This window comes from Lissotriton vulgaris, chromosome 7 (assembly GCF_964263255.1).
Source record: "Lissotriton vulgaris chromosome 7, aLisVul1.2, whole genome shotgun sequence".
Lineage (NCBI taxonomy): Eukaryota > Metazoa > Chordata > Amphibia > Caudata > Salamandridae > Lissotriton > Lissotriton vulgaris.
The window spans coordinates 220,996,967-221,014,865 of NC_141695.1; the positions used below are offsets into that span (position 1 = coordinate 220,996,967).

General features: G+C 44.1%; 1 protein-coding gene across 1 annotated transcript in view; it reads left to right on the forward strand.

The window, feature by feature from the left end:
• Positions 1-17,899, forward strand: part of NPHS1 (NPHS1 adhesion molecule, nephrin) — a 269,434-nt gene that overhangs the window by 63,138 nt on the left and 188,397 nt on the right. Inside the window, exon 10 of the mRNA XM_086929995.1 lies at positions 15,237-15,378. Within this exon, the coding sequence (XP_086786121.1) occupies positions 15,237-15,378 (142 nt within the window). The remainder of the gene's footprint in view (positions 1-15,236; positions 15,379-17,899) is intronic.

Consider the following 17,899-nt stretch of genomic DNA (forward strand, 5'->3'; position numbering starts at 1 on the left):
CCACCCACTACCTGCTAAACCCTGCTGGTGGCACCATCACCCAACTCGCAGTTTGTCACACAGAGCTACATTACAAGCTCTGCTGACTCTGATACTTGGCGCACTGAGAAGTTACGTTGGCAAGCACCACAGTGGCTCTCACAATCAATCACCTGACCCAGGTGCGAGCGGCTACTAACACAGCTTACAGTCAGTGAGAAGGAGTCAAGACAGACTGCTATGTGATGTACAGTCAGTTCTCAGCGGTAAAAGGGCAGACAGGTGGTAGCTCAGAAGAAAATCATGCCTGTGGCACAAGAATGAACTATCAAGGGTATTGCCAGCGGGGTAGGCAGATTATAACATTGATGTAGCACTGACTCCAGAGCTGAGCAGTCAGATCTCTTTAACTATTAACTTACGGAGACACTCCGAGCCAGAGTGATGCTGGCAACGCAAGTCTGTTGGAAGCAGCACAGAGCCTAGGCACATAATATGCTATAGGCACCGCTGGCGCGCTGGCACCACCGCGCAGCCAGTTTCAGACTGGCATGATTAACAATGCGTGACAAGGCATTTCAGTGCGGTGATGCGGATCACCACACTGAAATGCGTTAGTGTCACCCCCCATGCGTGATACTTGGAAGGCATGTGGAGGAGTAGTAGGACACGGGAGAGGGGGTCAAGGAAGCGCGAAGAGAGTGTGCCTTAAAGAAGAGCAGAGGACCCCTTACCTTGAGCTGCATGGTGCAGTACTGCAGTGTGTGGACGGTGGAACTGAGCCTGGTGTCAAGAGTGCCACAGCATTTCACCATAGCCAGCCCTCGTACCTTGAGAAGAAGAGGCCCCCGCCCCCTGGGCCCTTCCCTTCCCCAAGCAGGCAGGGAAAGCATAAGTCTGCACTGCCCCAGGCATGTTAAGGGGAAGTGATGTTAAGGTGGGTGATTCGCAGTGGCGTTGCTGGAGCTAGAAGGTGACCAAATGTGGCCTGTGCCAGTGCCCCAGCCGACTTTGTCCTGGCCACCCCTGAATGCCACCTGTCTGTGCGCCATTATACGTCGGCGTCCATGACATAGGGGCGGGCGCGTGCAGTGCTTTATTTGCTTTTATGGTTCCAGTAAAAAGCTTTTGAGGCCCAGCCATTTTGCAGCAGGCTTCATATTTGTTTGGACAGCCAGGACATATTGTTTGGGGTCAAGGGCAACAAGTTTTCATGTGTGTTTTGTCCTTGGGACAAGCAGGCCCAAACCCCTGCTGTACAAACCCTTTTGCTGCCTGTTTGCAGTACCACAATATGGATCAGGGAAGGGCACTGCCTGCAGTTAAGGTTATATGTTGTCCATATGTTCATACTGTTCAAACTTGTATTTATGGTTCCTTAATTGAAAGCCTTTATTGTTAGGGTGAGCGCTCCTAGTAAATGTTGTAAGCTCTGACTGCACTTCTGACAGTGGTTACAGTATAAAAATGTGTACACATGTTTGCAAAGTGAATACAAGTTCTTTTATATCTAATGCATTTATTCTTCTAGCCTGGATGACGGGGGAGAGAGTGATGGTAGAAAAAGGGAGGGGGCGGAATTTTTCAATTCTCGCCTAGGTCGGCACAACACCTAGAAACGGCCCTGCGTTTAGGAGCAGAAAGGAATTGACCCATCTTTACACTTTGAGCCCGTTCCGTAAGGAAAGAAGTGAGCAAATTGAGGGCAGAACCTTCAATCCCTATTTCCCGGAGCCTCCCAGCCAATCTAGGATAAGAGTTGGTATTGAAGGCTGCTGTTAGGTCCAGAAGGATCAGTAAGGTGGAATGACCTTCATCAACCTGTTGTTAAAAACAACGGTTAACGCCGTCTCAGTACTGTGCTCACTTCTGAACCCATGTTGCGAGCTGTCAAGCAACTGATGATCCTACAAATAGGTACTGAGATGGAGGTTCAGGTGTTTCTCCAAGATTTTAGCTGGGACGGGCAACAGGGAAATAGGCTGATAGTTCTTCAATTCAAAAGCACGGCAGTTTTCCAGGAGGTAGAATACTGGCCACACTGTCTGGACGAGTACCCCGCATGACCCGGTGCCTGCACTTTGGTTCAGACCCACCGGGTTTTCAGGTTTTTACTATGTCCAATTGTGGAGTTCTTTTTAATGATCCTTGAGTTTTCCGTGCTGGAATCCTTGGCCATATCCACCCTTGGAGGGCTGGTTTATGTCTCCAACGGCTCTTTTCATATTGAATAGTCCATGTACTGGTATATCATCTCCTCATTAACAATTTGTACCCTAACTACATGATTATGTTTCTAATATTAATCCTAGCACCAAACCGCTGATATTGCTTAGTCTCTTAAATTATGTAGAGCACCACTCTTGCTTTTCGACCCTATACCAATCCCGTCATGGGATCAGTGTGCTATTTTGTGTTGATACATCAAGGGACATCCCTTTCATGTCTAACTCGAATATTTACATATTAAATAGGTTGCTTGCCCCGCTTTCCTGTCCTGATGAAGACCCCACTGCAAGGATAGCACTATTACCTGCGTATCTATGAGGGTCGAAACGTCGACAACCATTTGTTTTTGAATGTCAACTTCACGCCCGAATGTTTCATTAATTGAACAATGTGGAGTATGCTCTGTTTTGAAAATTGACTTGAACTTTTGGTCTTGTGTTTTGTACATAATATGTAACTTTGCCAACCAAATGATCTCTATTGGTTGATTGTACTGTCACTTAAGAATTATTTTTCTCCTCCTTCACTTCATCCTCACACGATCACTAAACCCCCCACCCACTTCCCCTCCCTTCTTGGGGCACTGTTAAACCACTTATTTAATGTTCTAACATTCAGTATATTCAATATACGTTCCCATTGTGAATAAAAAACAGTGTGGATGGATTCATTGTCTTTGTGACTTATATTTTTACTATTTTGATTTTTGTCCTACTTAAACTGGGACCCCTTCCTCTGAATACACAAGTAATAACAGCATTTAGAATTTCGGTCAGAGGAGGCACACTAGCCTCTATACCTAGTTTAAGGATCTCCAGGGGATAGGGCTCCATAGGGGAACCAGACCTTATTTCCCCTTAACATCCGCTCTGTGTCTTCCTGAAGTATAGGGGGAAAGGCACTCAAACGGCAGTCCTTTGGGGGAGCTACCAGAGTACGAAGAATGATCAGCCTTTGCCCTCCAACATTGGATATCTCCAGGGAGGAATATATGTCCTTGATTTTGTCATGAAAGAAACATGCCATTTTGTCACATATCTCCTGGGAGGTCTCAGTGTTGGCGGTGGTTGAGTGGGCCAGGAGGAAGTTAATCACAGGTTCAAAGGTTCAAAAGGTTCAAAGGTTCAAAGGTTTTTTTATTTGCATAATTAGTTAAAATTATTACAAAATTCGCATAATAAAATAACGATACAAAATTTATTTTAAAAAAACAATTACTAAAATTGTTGTCTCTCGGCTATTGTTTTGTTTGGGGGCGGGGCTTGTGAGGTCCTGGGGTTAAGCTGGCCCTGTTTGCCCACGAACTGGATGGTCCTCATATTCTATTAGGTCTAAAAGTTTTCTTGCTTCTGCCAAGAATTTGACTCCACGGCATACTAGGATTATGTTGGAAGCACCGAGCCAGCTTGTGACTGCGTGTCTGCAGGATCGAATGCTGAGAGCATTAAAGATGGGTTTCAATAAGAGTCGTCTCTGACTTATCAGGGCCGGACATAAGCGGAAAAGGTGGACAAGTGTTTCGGTGTTGTACCCGCAAAGGCGACATTGATTCGTCTGGTGTGATGATTTCCAGGACGGTGGTAAATCCTTTGTGACATGCATCCCCATCCGATAGGCTATAAAAGACTTTTTTAGGTGACCACTGAAGTGGGATGTTAGATATGTGTGTGTTTTTGGGGTTGTGAAGCTGTTCAGGATGGTCCAGGCATGCCGCCATTTTTCCAATAACTCTTTGTCCTCAAAAAAAGATTTCCATTTTGCTGCCGTATTGGCTGATTTTTTTAGACTTACTTTATCTGTCCCTGATTTCCAAGCGACTGCTAGCTCTAACTTTTCCACGCAGAATGTCAAATACTTTCCCCAATTGTTCATGGATTCAGTTTCCCCTCGTTTTTTAATTTCCTCCCAGCTTAGCCAGTCCAGGGAGTCTGGATCTGCAGATCTAAGTTTGTGGCAGAAGTTCACGAAGCCGCTCATGCTCCGGAACTTCTGATTTTGCAGTCCAAATTCGAGCCTGACTTGTGCGGCTGAAGCAGATTTAGGAAGATTGAAGACCGCTTTATAAATTTTAATTTGTAGTTCATTCAAAAGGTCCACCTCCTTACCGCACCACGTGACTAAGCCATAAGATAAAGTGGGCATGATCTGTGCAGCCATTGTTTTTAATAAATGATTGTAGTTAGGGCAGTCCATTTTTTCCTTTAGAGAGCGATACGCGAAGATTAAAGATTGTACTTTTGCTTTGAGTGCTATTTTGTGGTCCTTATAATTTGCTCCTTTTGTTATTGTAATGCCCAAGTACTTATAGTGTTCTTGTTCTTTCACTGGTGCCCCTTGGGCCATCCATTTGTACTTTAGGTTTTGCCGGTCAACTAGGCGGACCACTTTAGTTTTCTCTTTGTTAAGTGCTAGGCCTTCCCGTTCTAGGTACAGAGTTAATTTATTAATAGCTCTTTGTAAGCAAATAGGTGTCTTGCTCAATAATACAATATCGTCGGCATATTGTAAATAATATATTGGATTGTTTGCCAAAAATGGAGGATGGTTGTCTGCTAATTCGATCGCGCTTGTGAGGTCAGAGAGAAAAAGGTTAAAAAGGGTAGGGGCTAGTACACAGCCTTGCTTTAAGCCTTGGGGCGTTTGGATGCTACTGGTGGTACTGCCACCATTTCCCAACTTTACTCTTACCCAAGTATGGTAATGAAGAGCTTTGATGGCTCTTAGGAGTTGGTAAGGCATCCCCCAACTCTCTAGTTTGCTCCACAAGCGCACTCTGTTTACCCGATCGAAGGCAGACTTGATGTCTATGAAACAGGCATACAAGCGAGTGCCATTTGCTATTGCTTGGTCCGTTAGGATAGACAGGCAGGTTAGGTTAGTTGTTGTTCCCATTCCTTGCCTGAAGCCTGTTTGAAATTTTGGCATGATCTTTGTTTCTGATATCCAGACTTGTAATTCACGTAGAATGCAAGAGGCGTAGAGTTTAGCCTCTACATCTAGTAAGGATATCAGTCTAAAATTTGCAGGATTGCGATGGTCGCCATGCTTAAAAATTGGGTGGATGATACTTCCCTCCCAAGAGGCGGGTATCTCTGCGAGATTGTATATTCGATTGAACAGTGGCGTTAGAATTTCTGCCCACAGATCCGGGTCATGCTTAAATATCGCATTCGGTAGACCGTTTGGTCCTGCTGCACCCTCTGACTTTAGTCTTGAAATTATACCTCTTAGTTCAGTTTTGGTGATTAAGTCAGCTGGGTCTGTTGACCCCTTAAGGGGTTTTTCCTGGTTGGATTTCCAATTGTCCTTCTTCGTCACTCCTTTTGGTTCCTCCGTGTTGGCTTTAACTGCCCCTGAATCATTAACGAGGCCTGTATTTGTATTGCTATATAGGGTTTGCACATGTCTGATCCAGGTTTCTGCTCCAACCCCGGCTTCTTGTAGGATTTTTGCCCCTTGGTTAAGCTCGTTTATGAGGCCCCAGAAGACCCTGCTATTAGGTTGTTTTCCCGCAATTAGCAGTTTATTCCAAATAGATTCTTTGTATGAATACTTTGCGGCCCTCAATGCCTTCCTGTAGATGTTCCTTGCTCCCCTCAGATTAGATTTGTTTACCACTAGCCCCGACATTTTTTGGCTTGCGACGGCCCGAACCTCCTTAGCGACCTTTCTTTTTTTGGCTCTTAAGTCCATGTTGAACCAGGGCTCCTTCTTGATGTTAAAGTTACTATGCTTCCCTTCCCTTGCTGGGAACTTTTGCTGCAGAACTCGAATCATTTGCTCCCAGCTCATTACGAGGTCCTCTTCATTTTGAATTCCAAAATTGGCTATATGTGATTTTACTGTGTCCATAATTTTGCCCAACCCCTCTCCGTGCCATTTCAATTTTTTCAAGTTGAACTTTGATGCATGATGCAGAAGGGCGGTCGTTGTTAGCGCCATACTTGGTGCAATATTCAAGGTTAGTATTTGTGGGAAGTGGTCGCTTTCTACCCGATGTTCTATGTGGAATGATTTGATGTTAGGAGTTAATTCGTCACTTACTAAGGAGAAGTCGATTATTGAGTGTACCCTGCCGCTCAGGTATGTAACTGCTGCCGGCATGTCCCCCTTAGTATTGCCATTCATAATCGCCAGACCATGATCTTTTAATCTGGATGCAAGTTTTTTTCCGCTACCATTTCCCGTCATCTTCACCTTCGCCTTGTTTTGATCAATAAGGGCGTTGTTGAAGTCCCCGGAAATTACCATTGGGTATTGCGAGTAGGTTCTTTGCATGGACTTGATAAGTGACAATAACGTTGCGTGTTTTTCTTTTTGTACCTTTTTGTCTGGATGGATATAGACGTTAAATATTAACAATTTCCATGGTTCAGTCCCCGGTGGCGATACTTCGGTGATTTTGATCACTTGGGCCCACTTCAGGCTAACGTCTATTTCCTCAGATACCCAATTATATTTATGGGTTACGTAAGTTGATAGTCCACCACGGGGATGGCCGTGCATGGAGAGTCTTTCTGCATATATTTAATGTTCATGGAAACCTTGGACTGGGGTTGATTGCAGTTTCCAAGATTCCTGAATCAGAATTATAACTTGTCGTTGGAAAAAGACTCTGGTTTCACTATCATGGCCATTTCTCGAAAACCATGCACGTTCCATGAACAAATTGAAACTGATGAGTTCTTTGTTAGGTTCTGGGGGAGCAATTTGTTCTGCTGGTTTACGGGGAAGTTTGGATCTGGGTTAGGTAGCTTTATTGCCGAGGACAGTAGGTATCCATGACCAATCCGTTCTATCAGCGTGGTGAAAACCGTTTCTTTGCGCTTTACAACTTTCGCTTGATGGCTCTATCGTGGAAGCCCTCGCGCCACGCAGACAAGAGATGTTTTGACCTCTGCTCCCCTGTCCCTTGTCTTGAACAGTTATATTTGATTGTAGGGGATGGGGGTACCTTGGGCGCTTATGTCTCATTATAGATATTCCCCATGATTCAAACTGCGATTTTTCAAGATATATCCTTTCTACCAGATCCTTTGAGGCCCAAGTTGTAATTGTTTCCTCAATCGCCCCATTGTTAGCATTTTGTTGAAATTCAACAGAGTTGAGGTCCTGGGAACTGATTTCTTTTAAAGCCGGTAGTTCGTTAAACAATTTTAACAAGTTGCCTCGATTTAAGAAATCCTGTGACCCCCTAGTTACATATTCGGGGATAAAAGTTAGCTTTAAATCAAACAACTCTGGGTAATTAGTTGGCTCCATTTGTGATGTTCCGGTTTTGCAAAGTAGTGAGTTATAGGGTTGCATTTGGGTTTGGGCTGAGTTGATTAACTTCGTTTGGGCCGTTCTTTGCTCCCTTCGTAATAACGAACATTTGCGTTCCTTTGCTAGAACTGTGATTTGTATGGGGCTTGAGGCTGTTTGAAATTCGGGTATTGCTACTGGTCCTTGAGGTTCATATGCATTACTTTCCAATATGGTAGAAAGTTGTTGCTCAATTGTAATTTTTGTGCCGACATTGTGGCCCTCTTTGGAGTCACATTTAGAATCCAAACTATTTTTTACCCGGGCTGTGGTCGGCTCATGTTGCTCGATGTCTCCCTGTTTGACCACCTGTTTTGGCTTTATTTGTTCTTTTCCCGGTTCTGGAGCTTGTGATTGGTGGTTTAATTTTGTGAGCGTTTTACTAATTTCCATTGTGGAAGGGGATTTGGTTGATTTGGCTCCTGACCGGGGGCCATCACCCCTTGATATGAATGAAGTGTTTGAGTGGTCGAGTCGGTCTATGTGGATTTCCTCACTCACTGACGGCCCATTCAAAAGGTTAGATTTTTTTTCTCTGAGGGTATTGGTGTTAAAGATGGGGAAAGTTTTGCCCTGATCTATATGTTGATTGTTCTTGTATTTGAGCCTTGCCTTCCTTGCCCTTTTCCTTTGTCTCTTTGTGGGATGCTCCACAAATGTGGATTGGTGAGATGGTTCGATTTCTTCAATATTTGGGTCTCCTTTATCTGGGCCACATTCCTTTAGTAATGTACTTTATCCATTATTTGTTAATCACAGAAAAGAGTTACCTCAGAGATTTGATAGATTCCGTCATCTTAGAGTAATAGATAACCTGTTCCTCATTATTAGCTAGCCTATATTCCTTCAGCCCTATATTCCTTCAGGTCCCTTTCGGCTGAATTGAACTTATGGCGCCATATTCTTTCCTGCTGTCTACATGCCTGCCTAAGTTTCCTCAACCTTTCGGTGAACCAAGGCACGGAATGGCATTTTCTGGCCACATAATGCTTCTTAAGAGGGGCAAGAGCTTGTGACATTATTGGACTATTAAATGGCATTCGCACAGCTAAATGTTTTATACTGGTCCTTACCGATTAGCATTCCAAGTGGCAGGAAAATTTGTTGAAAGAAGCATTTGTTATAGTTCTCATTTCTGAGGATTTGTGACGTGGTAAATCTTTTCTATTGTTCTTTATGGGTGTATTTTCTATTCACCACCCTTATGTACAACTTTCTCCTCTCCCTTATTATTTTAGTTTTTAACCATTCTATCTCTCCACTAATCCTTTTGTGAGGATTATTTATCTAGTTCCATATCATAGGTGGTTGGCAGTTGTTCTGAGGCTCCAACCCCTTTGACAGGTATGTTCTTTGCTACTTCTTGAAATAAAGAAACCTCCAGCAAGGTTTGGCCTACAATGTGGTTTTCACAGATATTTGCCTCCAAGAAAGGACATTTTTAGATCCGACATTTCTTTGAAGTCTTCCTTCTTGCAACAGACATTCTTGCCCAGAGTGCGTTTTACCTATAAGTACATGTTGTGATTTCCGTGAACACTAGTGTCACTGGAAGACTTTGAAAGTGTCATCTATGCCTTTTAATGGTAATCCGAAAGATGCATGGTCATTCATTCAGAGGCCTAGATTAAAATCTGTTGAAGATCAAGATGAATTGAATGCAGCAGAAATATCCTAAATAATATATATAATCCTCTTGTGCATTGTCTGACCAGTAATCCGCCTGTCCTCGGTCAGAAGTAAAAAACCCCATCCCTGTGAAAGTTCTTCGATAGGTGATTCTTAGGAATGACCATCTTCATCGTGGCATTTCCTCTGACTTTTTAGGGCTTGCAAGCGAAGCGAGCGAAAAGCCCTTTTACTAGGGTTTCAAAAATGGACCTTGAAATTCCACACAGCTCGTGCATGTGCTTTTCAAGGTCCATTTTGATTGGGCTTTGCATGCGTGCTGTTTTATAACAGAACACGCAATAGGCCATAGATGGTCGTGTAGCTACGCCTATGGCCTATTGGTGTCTGTTACGCGCACCAAAGCCCATATGTCTTCAATTATGGAGGCCAGACTCGGCTGTCATAATTGAAGACATATGCTCGCAGTGGCGCGCGCACAGCACCACTCACAAGCTTCTATTTTTGGGGGGGTCCATTTCACGGCAAAAGGCTGATGTCTTCTTTGATTCTGACTGCAGCTCGGCCTGTGGGTGTAGAGCAGTAGTTTGCACAAGACACCAATCGTGCATTACTTGTGTTTGTAAACGTGCACTTTGATTTACAGAGAATGAACAGCAATCATTTCAAGTGGAAGAGTGCCCTTTTTTTTCTCTTTTCGTCCTGTCTCTGAGCCTCGAAAGCCCCCAAGGCGCCCGGATTCAAATTACAAACCAATGTATATTGATAGGCTGCGTTGTAATAGTTGGTTTATGGAAATAACATGGAAAACGGGAAAATCAAACATGGCTGACATTTGAAACCGTGCAGTTAGATCCTGGCCATTCCTGCGTTACCAATACCTAAAACTGTAATTTCGGGACTGGTTTTGTATTTGGTGTTTGCAGGCTTTGCGTTTCGGATTAAAAGGCGCTCTCTCCGCAGAAACTACCTTGTTGTCGAACAGCTTGACAGCCCGAGAAAGGTTTGGTCCCGGGATCAGAATCGCGAAGTCGACATTACTGAAAATATAGCAGAGGTCACACCGGCAACGAAAATATAAGACCGTCTTCTGACATCGCATCCTTTAAAACATTTTTTTTTAACCCTTTCCATGCGGCCGCGATTCCCCTGGTGTGCTGTAAACAGCACGAACAGGGGCGGGCCGTGACGAACCCCAGCCGTCATCAGCACACGAGCACTGCAGTGCATGACGGCTGGGGTTCGTCATCAGCATGGAAGGGGTTAAGGTAGTTGCGCATTTTGGAGAGATGGTTTTGGGACCGACTACCTCCTGCAACCCCCCTCCCCCGCTTTCCCGAAACTTAAAGTCAGTGGTTAATACTTACAAAAGACCAGATCTGAAGGTAAGTTGGTGCAGCGTATGCGGGCAGGTGTGCGCCCCCTCTCCCGCCTCATCTTCTTTTCGTGCATCAGACACACATAGGTGTCTGAGAGGGAGCGGCTGCTGTAGAGAGTTCGAGGCGCTGTGTAAGGGGGGTACTCCGCGAAGCACCCGGCAGGTACTCCTCGGGGTCTGGGTGCCCCATCGCATGCACACAAGAGCTGCATCTGAACATATTGGCCCCCTTAACAACCCCCCCTTCCCAGGCAGACAGGACATGGTCGCTTCCATCACGAGGCATCTGCCCAGGAAGGCAGCTGCCATCTCCCGGTTGATGGGGGCCAAGGGTGGTGGTTCACGAGCCTAGGTGCGAGGCAGATCTCCAGGAGGCCGCTCACCTGCCGGGGAAGCACGCTGTTGTGTAGGATTAAGAAGGACGGGATCCCCCCTAATCCCTCAACGAGTAACCAGAGCTGGCGCACACCTCCATTCGAAGCGCCAGTTTGCCTCTTTCTCTCTCAGCCTGTGTGTGCCAGTGCTCGCAGTGCGGTTGGTGTGACCCACTATCCTTGGCTCCATTTCTCTGCGGATGTGCCTGTCATTCATTCTGTATGTTTGTGTGTGTGTGTGTTTTGGTGGCAGCCAATACGTGCGTCTCTTTCCTCTTCTGTGCCTCACCGTGTTGTCGATCGTAGTGTTGCTGCTTTTTTTTTACAGTGAAGGTCGTGTTGGCTATCTCTGTATGCAAATCTTTCTGTGTGCATATCACAGTAGTGTTTTTCTAGCCTCTTCATGGTGTAGGTTTCTTGGGCTGCTAAAGTGCCACTTGTTTCTTATCTGAGCGTTTGTCTTGCTGTCACTGTTGGTGTGTTTTTTCTGTTCACCTGTTTCTTTCAAAGTGTCTGCATGTCTCTTTGGGTGCTGCCTCTAGCAGTTCTTGGTGAGTCCCTCTATTAATACATATGTTCCTGTGTGTTTGTTTCCCCTTAGTAGATGTTGGTATGTTATGTTAGGTCTACTTGTATACTGCATATTTCCTCACAGAAGGGTAGTGGTGTAACCAGAGAAGTTTCTGAAATATATTTTACCAATGGAGCCCGTGAAAATTATTTATTGGCCAGGATGTACCAGGCAAGTTTTCACTGATGTGTGACATTTCAATCAGGGCCTGTCCGGCTAGATGTTCTCTGAGAATGAGCACCCTAGGTAGGGTTCCTGGACTTAAAAAAAGTTATTTTGCCCTTGCTTTTTAAAAGCAGGCAAAACGGGTCTGAGATCTTGTTTTTATTCCCATTATTGATTTCACTTATTAGCATAATTTGTGGTTCTCTTCTTTGTACGCCTTTTCACATAATATTTACCCAGGGGAGACTGGGTCGAGCAGAAAGTGTCTCTGGCCACAGTGAACAAGCATTTGCAATGCAATAGGTCTCGCATTATTAAAGTTTGGGCTATTGACATTGCTAAATAATGCAACACCAATAGCTCAAACTTTAATGTTGCGAGACCTATTGCATTGCAAATGCTTGTTGACTTTGTAACTGAACCCGTTTTTGTTGGCATTAGGACTCAGTGCACTTTACCCCTGCCAACCAGAGGTAAAGTGTGTGTTTTCTCTCCTTCTTAACATGGTAAAATTGGCATCCACCTGATTGGCACATTTGGTTCACTTAAAAGACCCTAGTATATATGATACAGCATGTACCCAGGACCTGTAAATTAAATGCTACAAGTGGGCTGCAGCACTCATTGTACCACCTACTTAAGTAGACCTGTAAAGCATGTATCTAGGCCTGTCTTTGCAGCTTGTGTGTGCAGTTGTAAACAACTGCCATTTCGAACTGGCAAAATAAGCATTTTGCCAGGCCTAAATCTTCTACTACATACTTATAATTCACCCCTAAGGAAGGCCATTAAGGTTCATAGGACAGTGTGCATGTTATTTAAAAAAGAGTCCATGTGTACTTAAGTTTTACATTTCTTGATAGTGAAAAAACTCCTAAAGCTCTTCCATAGACTAACAGTGGTTTACCCTATTACGCTTGATAACTTCAGTTTGATACAGATATAGATTTACTTCTTCCACTCATTTTTATTTAAAATCATCTATAATTGTAATGTCAGATATTAAGGGCCAGGTGTAGGTAATATCAAATTTGTGAATCCTTAATAGCGAATTTTACCGATTCGCTATTAAGGACTCGCAAATTTGAATGTAGGTAGGAATTGCTAAAATATTAGCGATTCCTTAATATTCCTTAACAACGAATCACAAATTGAGATTCGTCAATAAGGAATACCTACCCATTGATTCCTATGGGCTAGAAGGCCCATAGGAATGAATGGGAAGATATTCACTATTTGTGATTCGCTATTAAAGAATCACAAATAGCAGGAGCTATTTCAAGGGTGTCAGGGTGTCAAAAGGACACCCTGTTGCACCCCTGAAATGTGCATGTGTGCACATGTGGCGCACATACATGCCCTAAGGGCATAAATGTGTGCCACATGGCACTTTAAAAAAAGCAAAAAAGTGTATTTTTTACAGGAAATCGCTAATTACCACCAACTTGAAGTTAGTGGTAATTAGCGATTCCTTAAGCCTAAAGTGCACTTTCTTTTGTGCTACCTACATTGCATTTAAGGAATCACAATTTGCGATTCCTTATATGCAAGAGCAAAATAAGTGAACAAATTATGTGAATCCTTATTTTGCTAGTAGGTTTACACTCAACTACATTGCTCACAGCCAAGTACTGATTGCAAGCGCTGAAATTCTGCGAATTTCAGCGTTAGCAATCAGTATTTGGCCACCTACATCTGGCCCTAAGTTATTATTCTGAAAATGCCACTTTTAGAATTCTGATATTTTTCTGCCTAAACCAAATGTGCCTTTCTGACAAAGTCCAGGGCCATGTCGCTGTTAATGGCTCTGTGTGGTGTGGTGTGTATTTCCAGGCAGGGAACAAAAGTACCTTGGATGTGGGGAAGGGTGTTCCTCTCCTGGGCATGGTGGCTGCCTGGGGGTTGTCCTCAGCCCTTCCCGACCTTCAATGGGTAGCAGGAGGGGGCGAGGGGCTGTGCCCACCCATTTCCTGACTTTTGAATATTCTTGTCCTTTTCTGGCAAATGCAGCACATCGCTGGACCTGCTCTTTGTCTCCCTATAGAGAGATTGAGGCCAGAATCACTTTAGGGTTAGACAAAGGGGGTGACCCCACCAATACACTGGCTAGCACTTGGTATAAAAGTGGCACCCTCAGAACCTCTCATCAGAATTCTCCTGGTCCTGAGAAGATTCAGAATAAGGAATGTCCTGCTGCTGTCGGAAGAAAGAAGACTTGTCCTACTTGCTTTGAACCCAGGATCCCAGACTCCAAGTTGGCTTCCTTCCTGTTTGAGCTACTGGGGCTTAACAAGCTTTCAGAGGTCTTCCCTACAACTGCACAGCTGACCAGCCTGGACCCTGCTGCTAGCCTCTACTGGTATACCTCCCCAGGTCTTGAACTTTTGGCTGTTCCAATTTATAAACTACAGGAACGAGACATCAGGTGAAAATCCAGAGTTTCGAGTCTCTTTGCATCGAAAAAGAACTGTCTGTAAAAACGGTCTCTGAGCGCTCACCTCTCGAAAATAATAACTCAATTTATTACAATGATGAAATCAAAGAGAGCCAAGCATCTTATCCCTTTGCCCTTCTTTGAACACTTTGGGTAGGTCCTTGTTAAGCCAAAGTATCAAAGTTGGGTCAGACTTCTCACCTTTATGCTACTCGATCCCTGGATTATGCTGAGTAGGACATATTAGCCATATATAAAAGGATAGTCCAAAATGGAACACTTTCTAGAACTGAATATACTAGAGGGATTCATGTGTAATTTTATATGTTGAGACTTACTCCGTAGGGCAGGATGTCGGAAACTTCTCCATTCAACTCTGAGTAGCGATGAGAAAAACAATTTGCAGAATTTCTAAACTTGTCAAATCTACCCTTCTTTTTCAGTCCACATGCACAGCAATATTGGGCTATAAAATGGCTAAATCCACTCTGCAGGGAAGCCAAAAAACAGACATATACAGGCAGTTCATGCAGTTTTTGCAAGTTGTGTGATGCTCCCTGCACAGCAAAATATGGATTAGGAAGAACCAAACACAGAAACTGCCTGATTTCCCTTGAAACTGGGAATTTATCAGTTCAGGAATACCAGTTTCCCACCATCATAATTTTCATAATTGGGATGCAGAAATATCTCAGCAAAATGTCGTGAATTCATGACGCTTCTGCTAATTGTGCATTGAAAACATTTATTCAGCTCCACGCTACATCTTTGTATCCAGTGGCCATGAGAAGGACACCAATGCCATCCAGAAAGATGCTGCAGACATTGTCTTGATGGACGAAGCTTCACATGAACATGAGCATAGCTAGCTAGTGCCAGGAGACTCCGTTAGGAGTGACAGTTGCGCTTTATAAATTTTCATTTCATTCATTTCATTTCATTTCATTTCATAGTGGATGGGTGTGGAATGGCAGGTCTCAATTCTAGGTAACTGTAGCAACTAAATAGGATTGGTACTAGGGGGAATGCACAGAGAGTGATGATTATGTACTATTTTAAGAGTAAAAACGTTGACAAGGCAGCATTCCAGCATTCCAGAGTTCCTGTGTCCCTCTCTTCTAATAAGTTTAACCTGTCATTCTTTGTCTCTCTACCGTGTTCTTTGCCTCCCAGGGATCCAATGGTGGAAAGATCACAATGTCCAACCTAACACATACAGCCATGCGTGAGGATAATGGACTCCAGTTGACCTGTGAGGCCTTTAACGAGGCAGTGCTGTACACCAGGATGAACTCTGTGGCCCTCACTGTGCAGTGTGAGTATAGCTGAAGAATACTGGTAACATGTACGACTGAGGGGGTTAGAGCGAACAACAAAGAAAGCTGTTCCCAAGCGGAAGGTGAGTAGATCTGAAAGAGAGCCATATACAAGTAGGAAGTTCCAAATAGAATGTAACCAAAACATAAGGTATAACAAAGCTCCTACAAGAAGAATGAATGATGGAAATCTGACTAATCTGGATGGTGTCCCTATATTTATGATGCGCGGCCCAAAGATGAAGTCTGCCCCAAGTGGTTGGTGAGGGTCCTGCATCCCAAATGTAGGTGCACTATTCAGATTAGTCAAGCTTCCATCATTCACTCTTCATGTAGCAAAGGCTGTAATAACCTATCTTCTGGCTGTATCTGAAAGAGTTTAGGGTGGTTGAATGCGCACAAGCTGGCTGTTGTGGCGTGCTACGGAGGTATCACTCTCCGATCCTTAGAGTGTTAATGTAACAACTGTAAATACCCTGATGAAGAGCCAACCATGAGCCCGAAATGCATTGGGATTATTGATAAAGATTGTTTGCTACTTTATCAGGACGATATTCCCACGTTGATAAAAATTCACATATCTTTATGGCATGAATAAAGATTGGATTCAACCTGAATTTGCAAGTATTCAATCAGTGTTTTAGATTTGAAACTCAAAACCTGAATTTCGCCAATGCGATTGATGCACCGCAGTGCCCAGAGGGACGTTCCCTAATAGTAGAGAATGCAGGATTTACAGTAGTTATATCTGAAAGAGGCCAGCAGCAGCATGACTGGGGTGTATCCTAGAGTGTTGCTTCCCAGAGCAGTGTGAGTATGTATGAAAGAGTATCCCAAACAAGAAGAGACAACCTCCAAACTCTCTCTGATTCTCCTTAGAAATTGTCCAGGGAGTCCCTCTGTTTTTTAAAGATGACTCCCTCCCACATTGACTCTGGTGGCATCCTTCATCATCATAGAGTCCTCGTCCAGAGACTGCCAATATCTGGATGAGCTATTTTGGTGAGGGACAAGAACTTTAAGTTAAAGATGCCTAGAGAGTACCCCAATTGATTATTTCTAGTAGATGGTCTCTTTGCATGATTAAAAGCAGGTTTGATGCATATAGAGGCAAATATTAGCTTCAGCATCAGAACAAGGTGTACATGCTTCAGCCACCTATTGCCAATACAAATCATTTAGCTATCTTTATTTTTTCCTTCATTCCTTTCTTTCTTTCTTTTTCTTTTTCTTTCTTTCTTCAGGACCAAATAAGATCCCTCTATTGGCATAGTATACACTTAACATTTTGCCTATTCTAATATATGTGCACACACACACACACACATGCAAATTCAGACAAACTAGTCTAAGAGAACCTCTCTTTTATCTGTGGGCAGAAAAAATAGGAGAATAGTGTTACTGCAATTAGCTTATTTGTTGAAGCTCATTGTCCACCATGAGTGAAAAGCATGCATGTTCACTAAAAGGAGAATACATATAACTCGTGAGGTTTGCATGATGTCATTCATTGTCAACTAGACAGGTCATTTCCCATGCGGGGACTGTAGTGTCTGAAGGAAGGACTGGTTGTGGTGTATTGAGCGTGATCCTTGGATGCTCCCTTTGTTTCGACCTGGGTCGGACTTGTACATTTTGATGTATAGGCACTTCTTCTTGGTACACTTCTACCCCCCTTTTTGTTTGTGTTATTTCTGAGAGAGGCCCGCAGCATGCAGGACTGGGGTGTGCCACAGCACTATGCTTCCTAAGGCAGTGTGAGTTTAGCTGTAGCATACCTGCAGAATAATAATGAGGTTTCATCTCTTCAGCATGCTCCTGCACTAGCCTAGGTATAGTATATCTGAAGGGGATCATCAGCAGGCATGACAGTGGCAATCCGCACTGCTTCCCAGGGCAGATTGTGTTTATTGGAAGGGACTATCAGAAGGCAGGACTGTGGGGACACAACAGCATGCTGGATTTCCAGGGCAGTGCATTTCATAAGGAGACCAGTTTATGTAGTGCTGGTGGGGATATCGCAGCACCCTGCTCCCCCTGGACATTGTGAGTATATATGAAGGAGACCAGCAATCATGGCTGGTAGGACACCACAGCATGCTGTCCTCCCTCCTCGCAATTGTCAATATGCATGGAGGATGCTAGCAGCATGCAATGTGTGTAGGAGTGATTGATCAACATGCTGCCCCTCCATGGCAGTGTTAGTATGTTGGAAGGAGACCAGCAGCATTTGTGAGTAGCAGTATAGTTCCACTATGCAAGTTCCAGAGCTGATCTCTCAGCCTACTGGTCCCCTAGAGTAGTGTTAGTATACATGAAGGAGACCATTAGAAGGGAGGGCCAGGGCACATCACAGCATGCTAGTCCTGCAGGGCAGTGTGACTATATTCGTAGGGACTTACCATAAGGCAGGACTGTGGGGACTCCACAGCATGCTGTTCCCCAGGGCAGTGTGAGTATATCTGAAGATACTAGCAGTAGGCAGGAATGTGGGTACCCCACAGCATGGTCTTCCCCCAG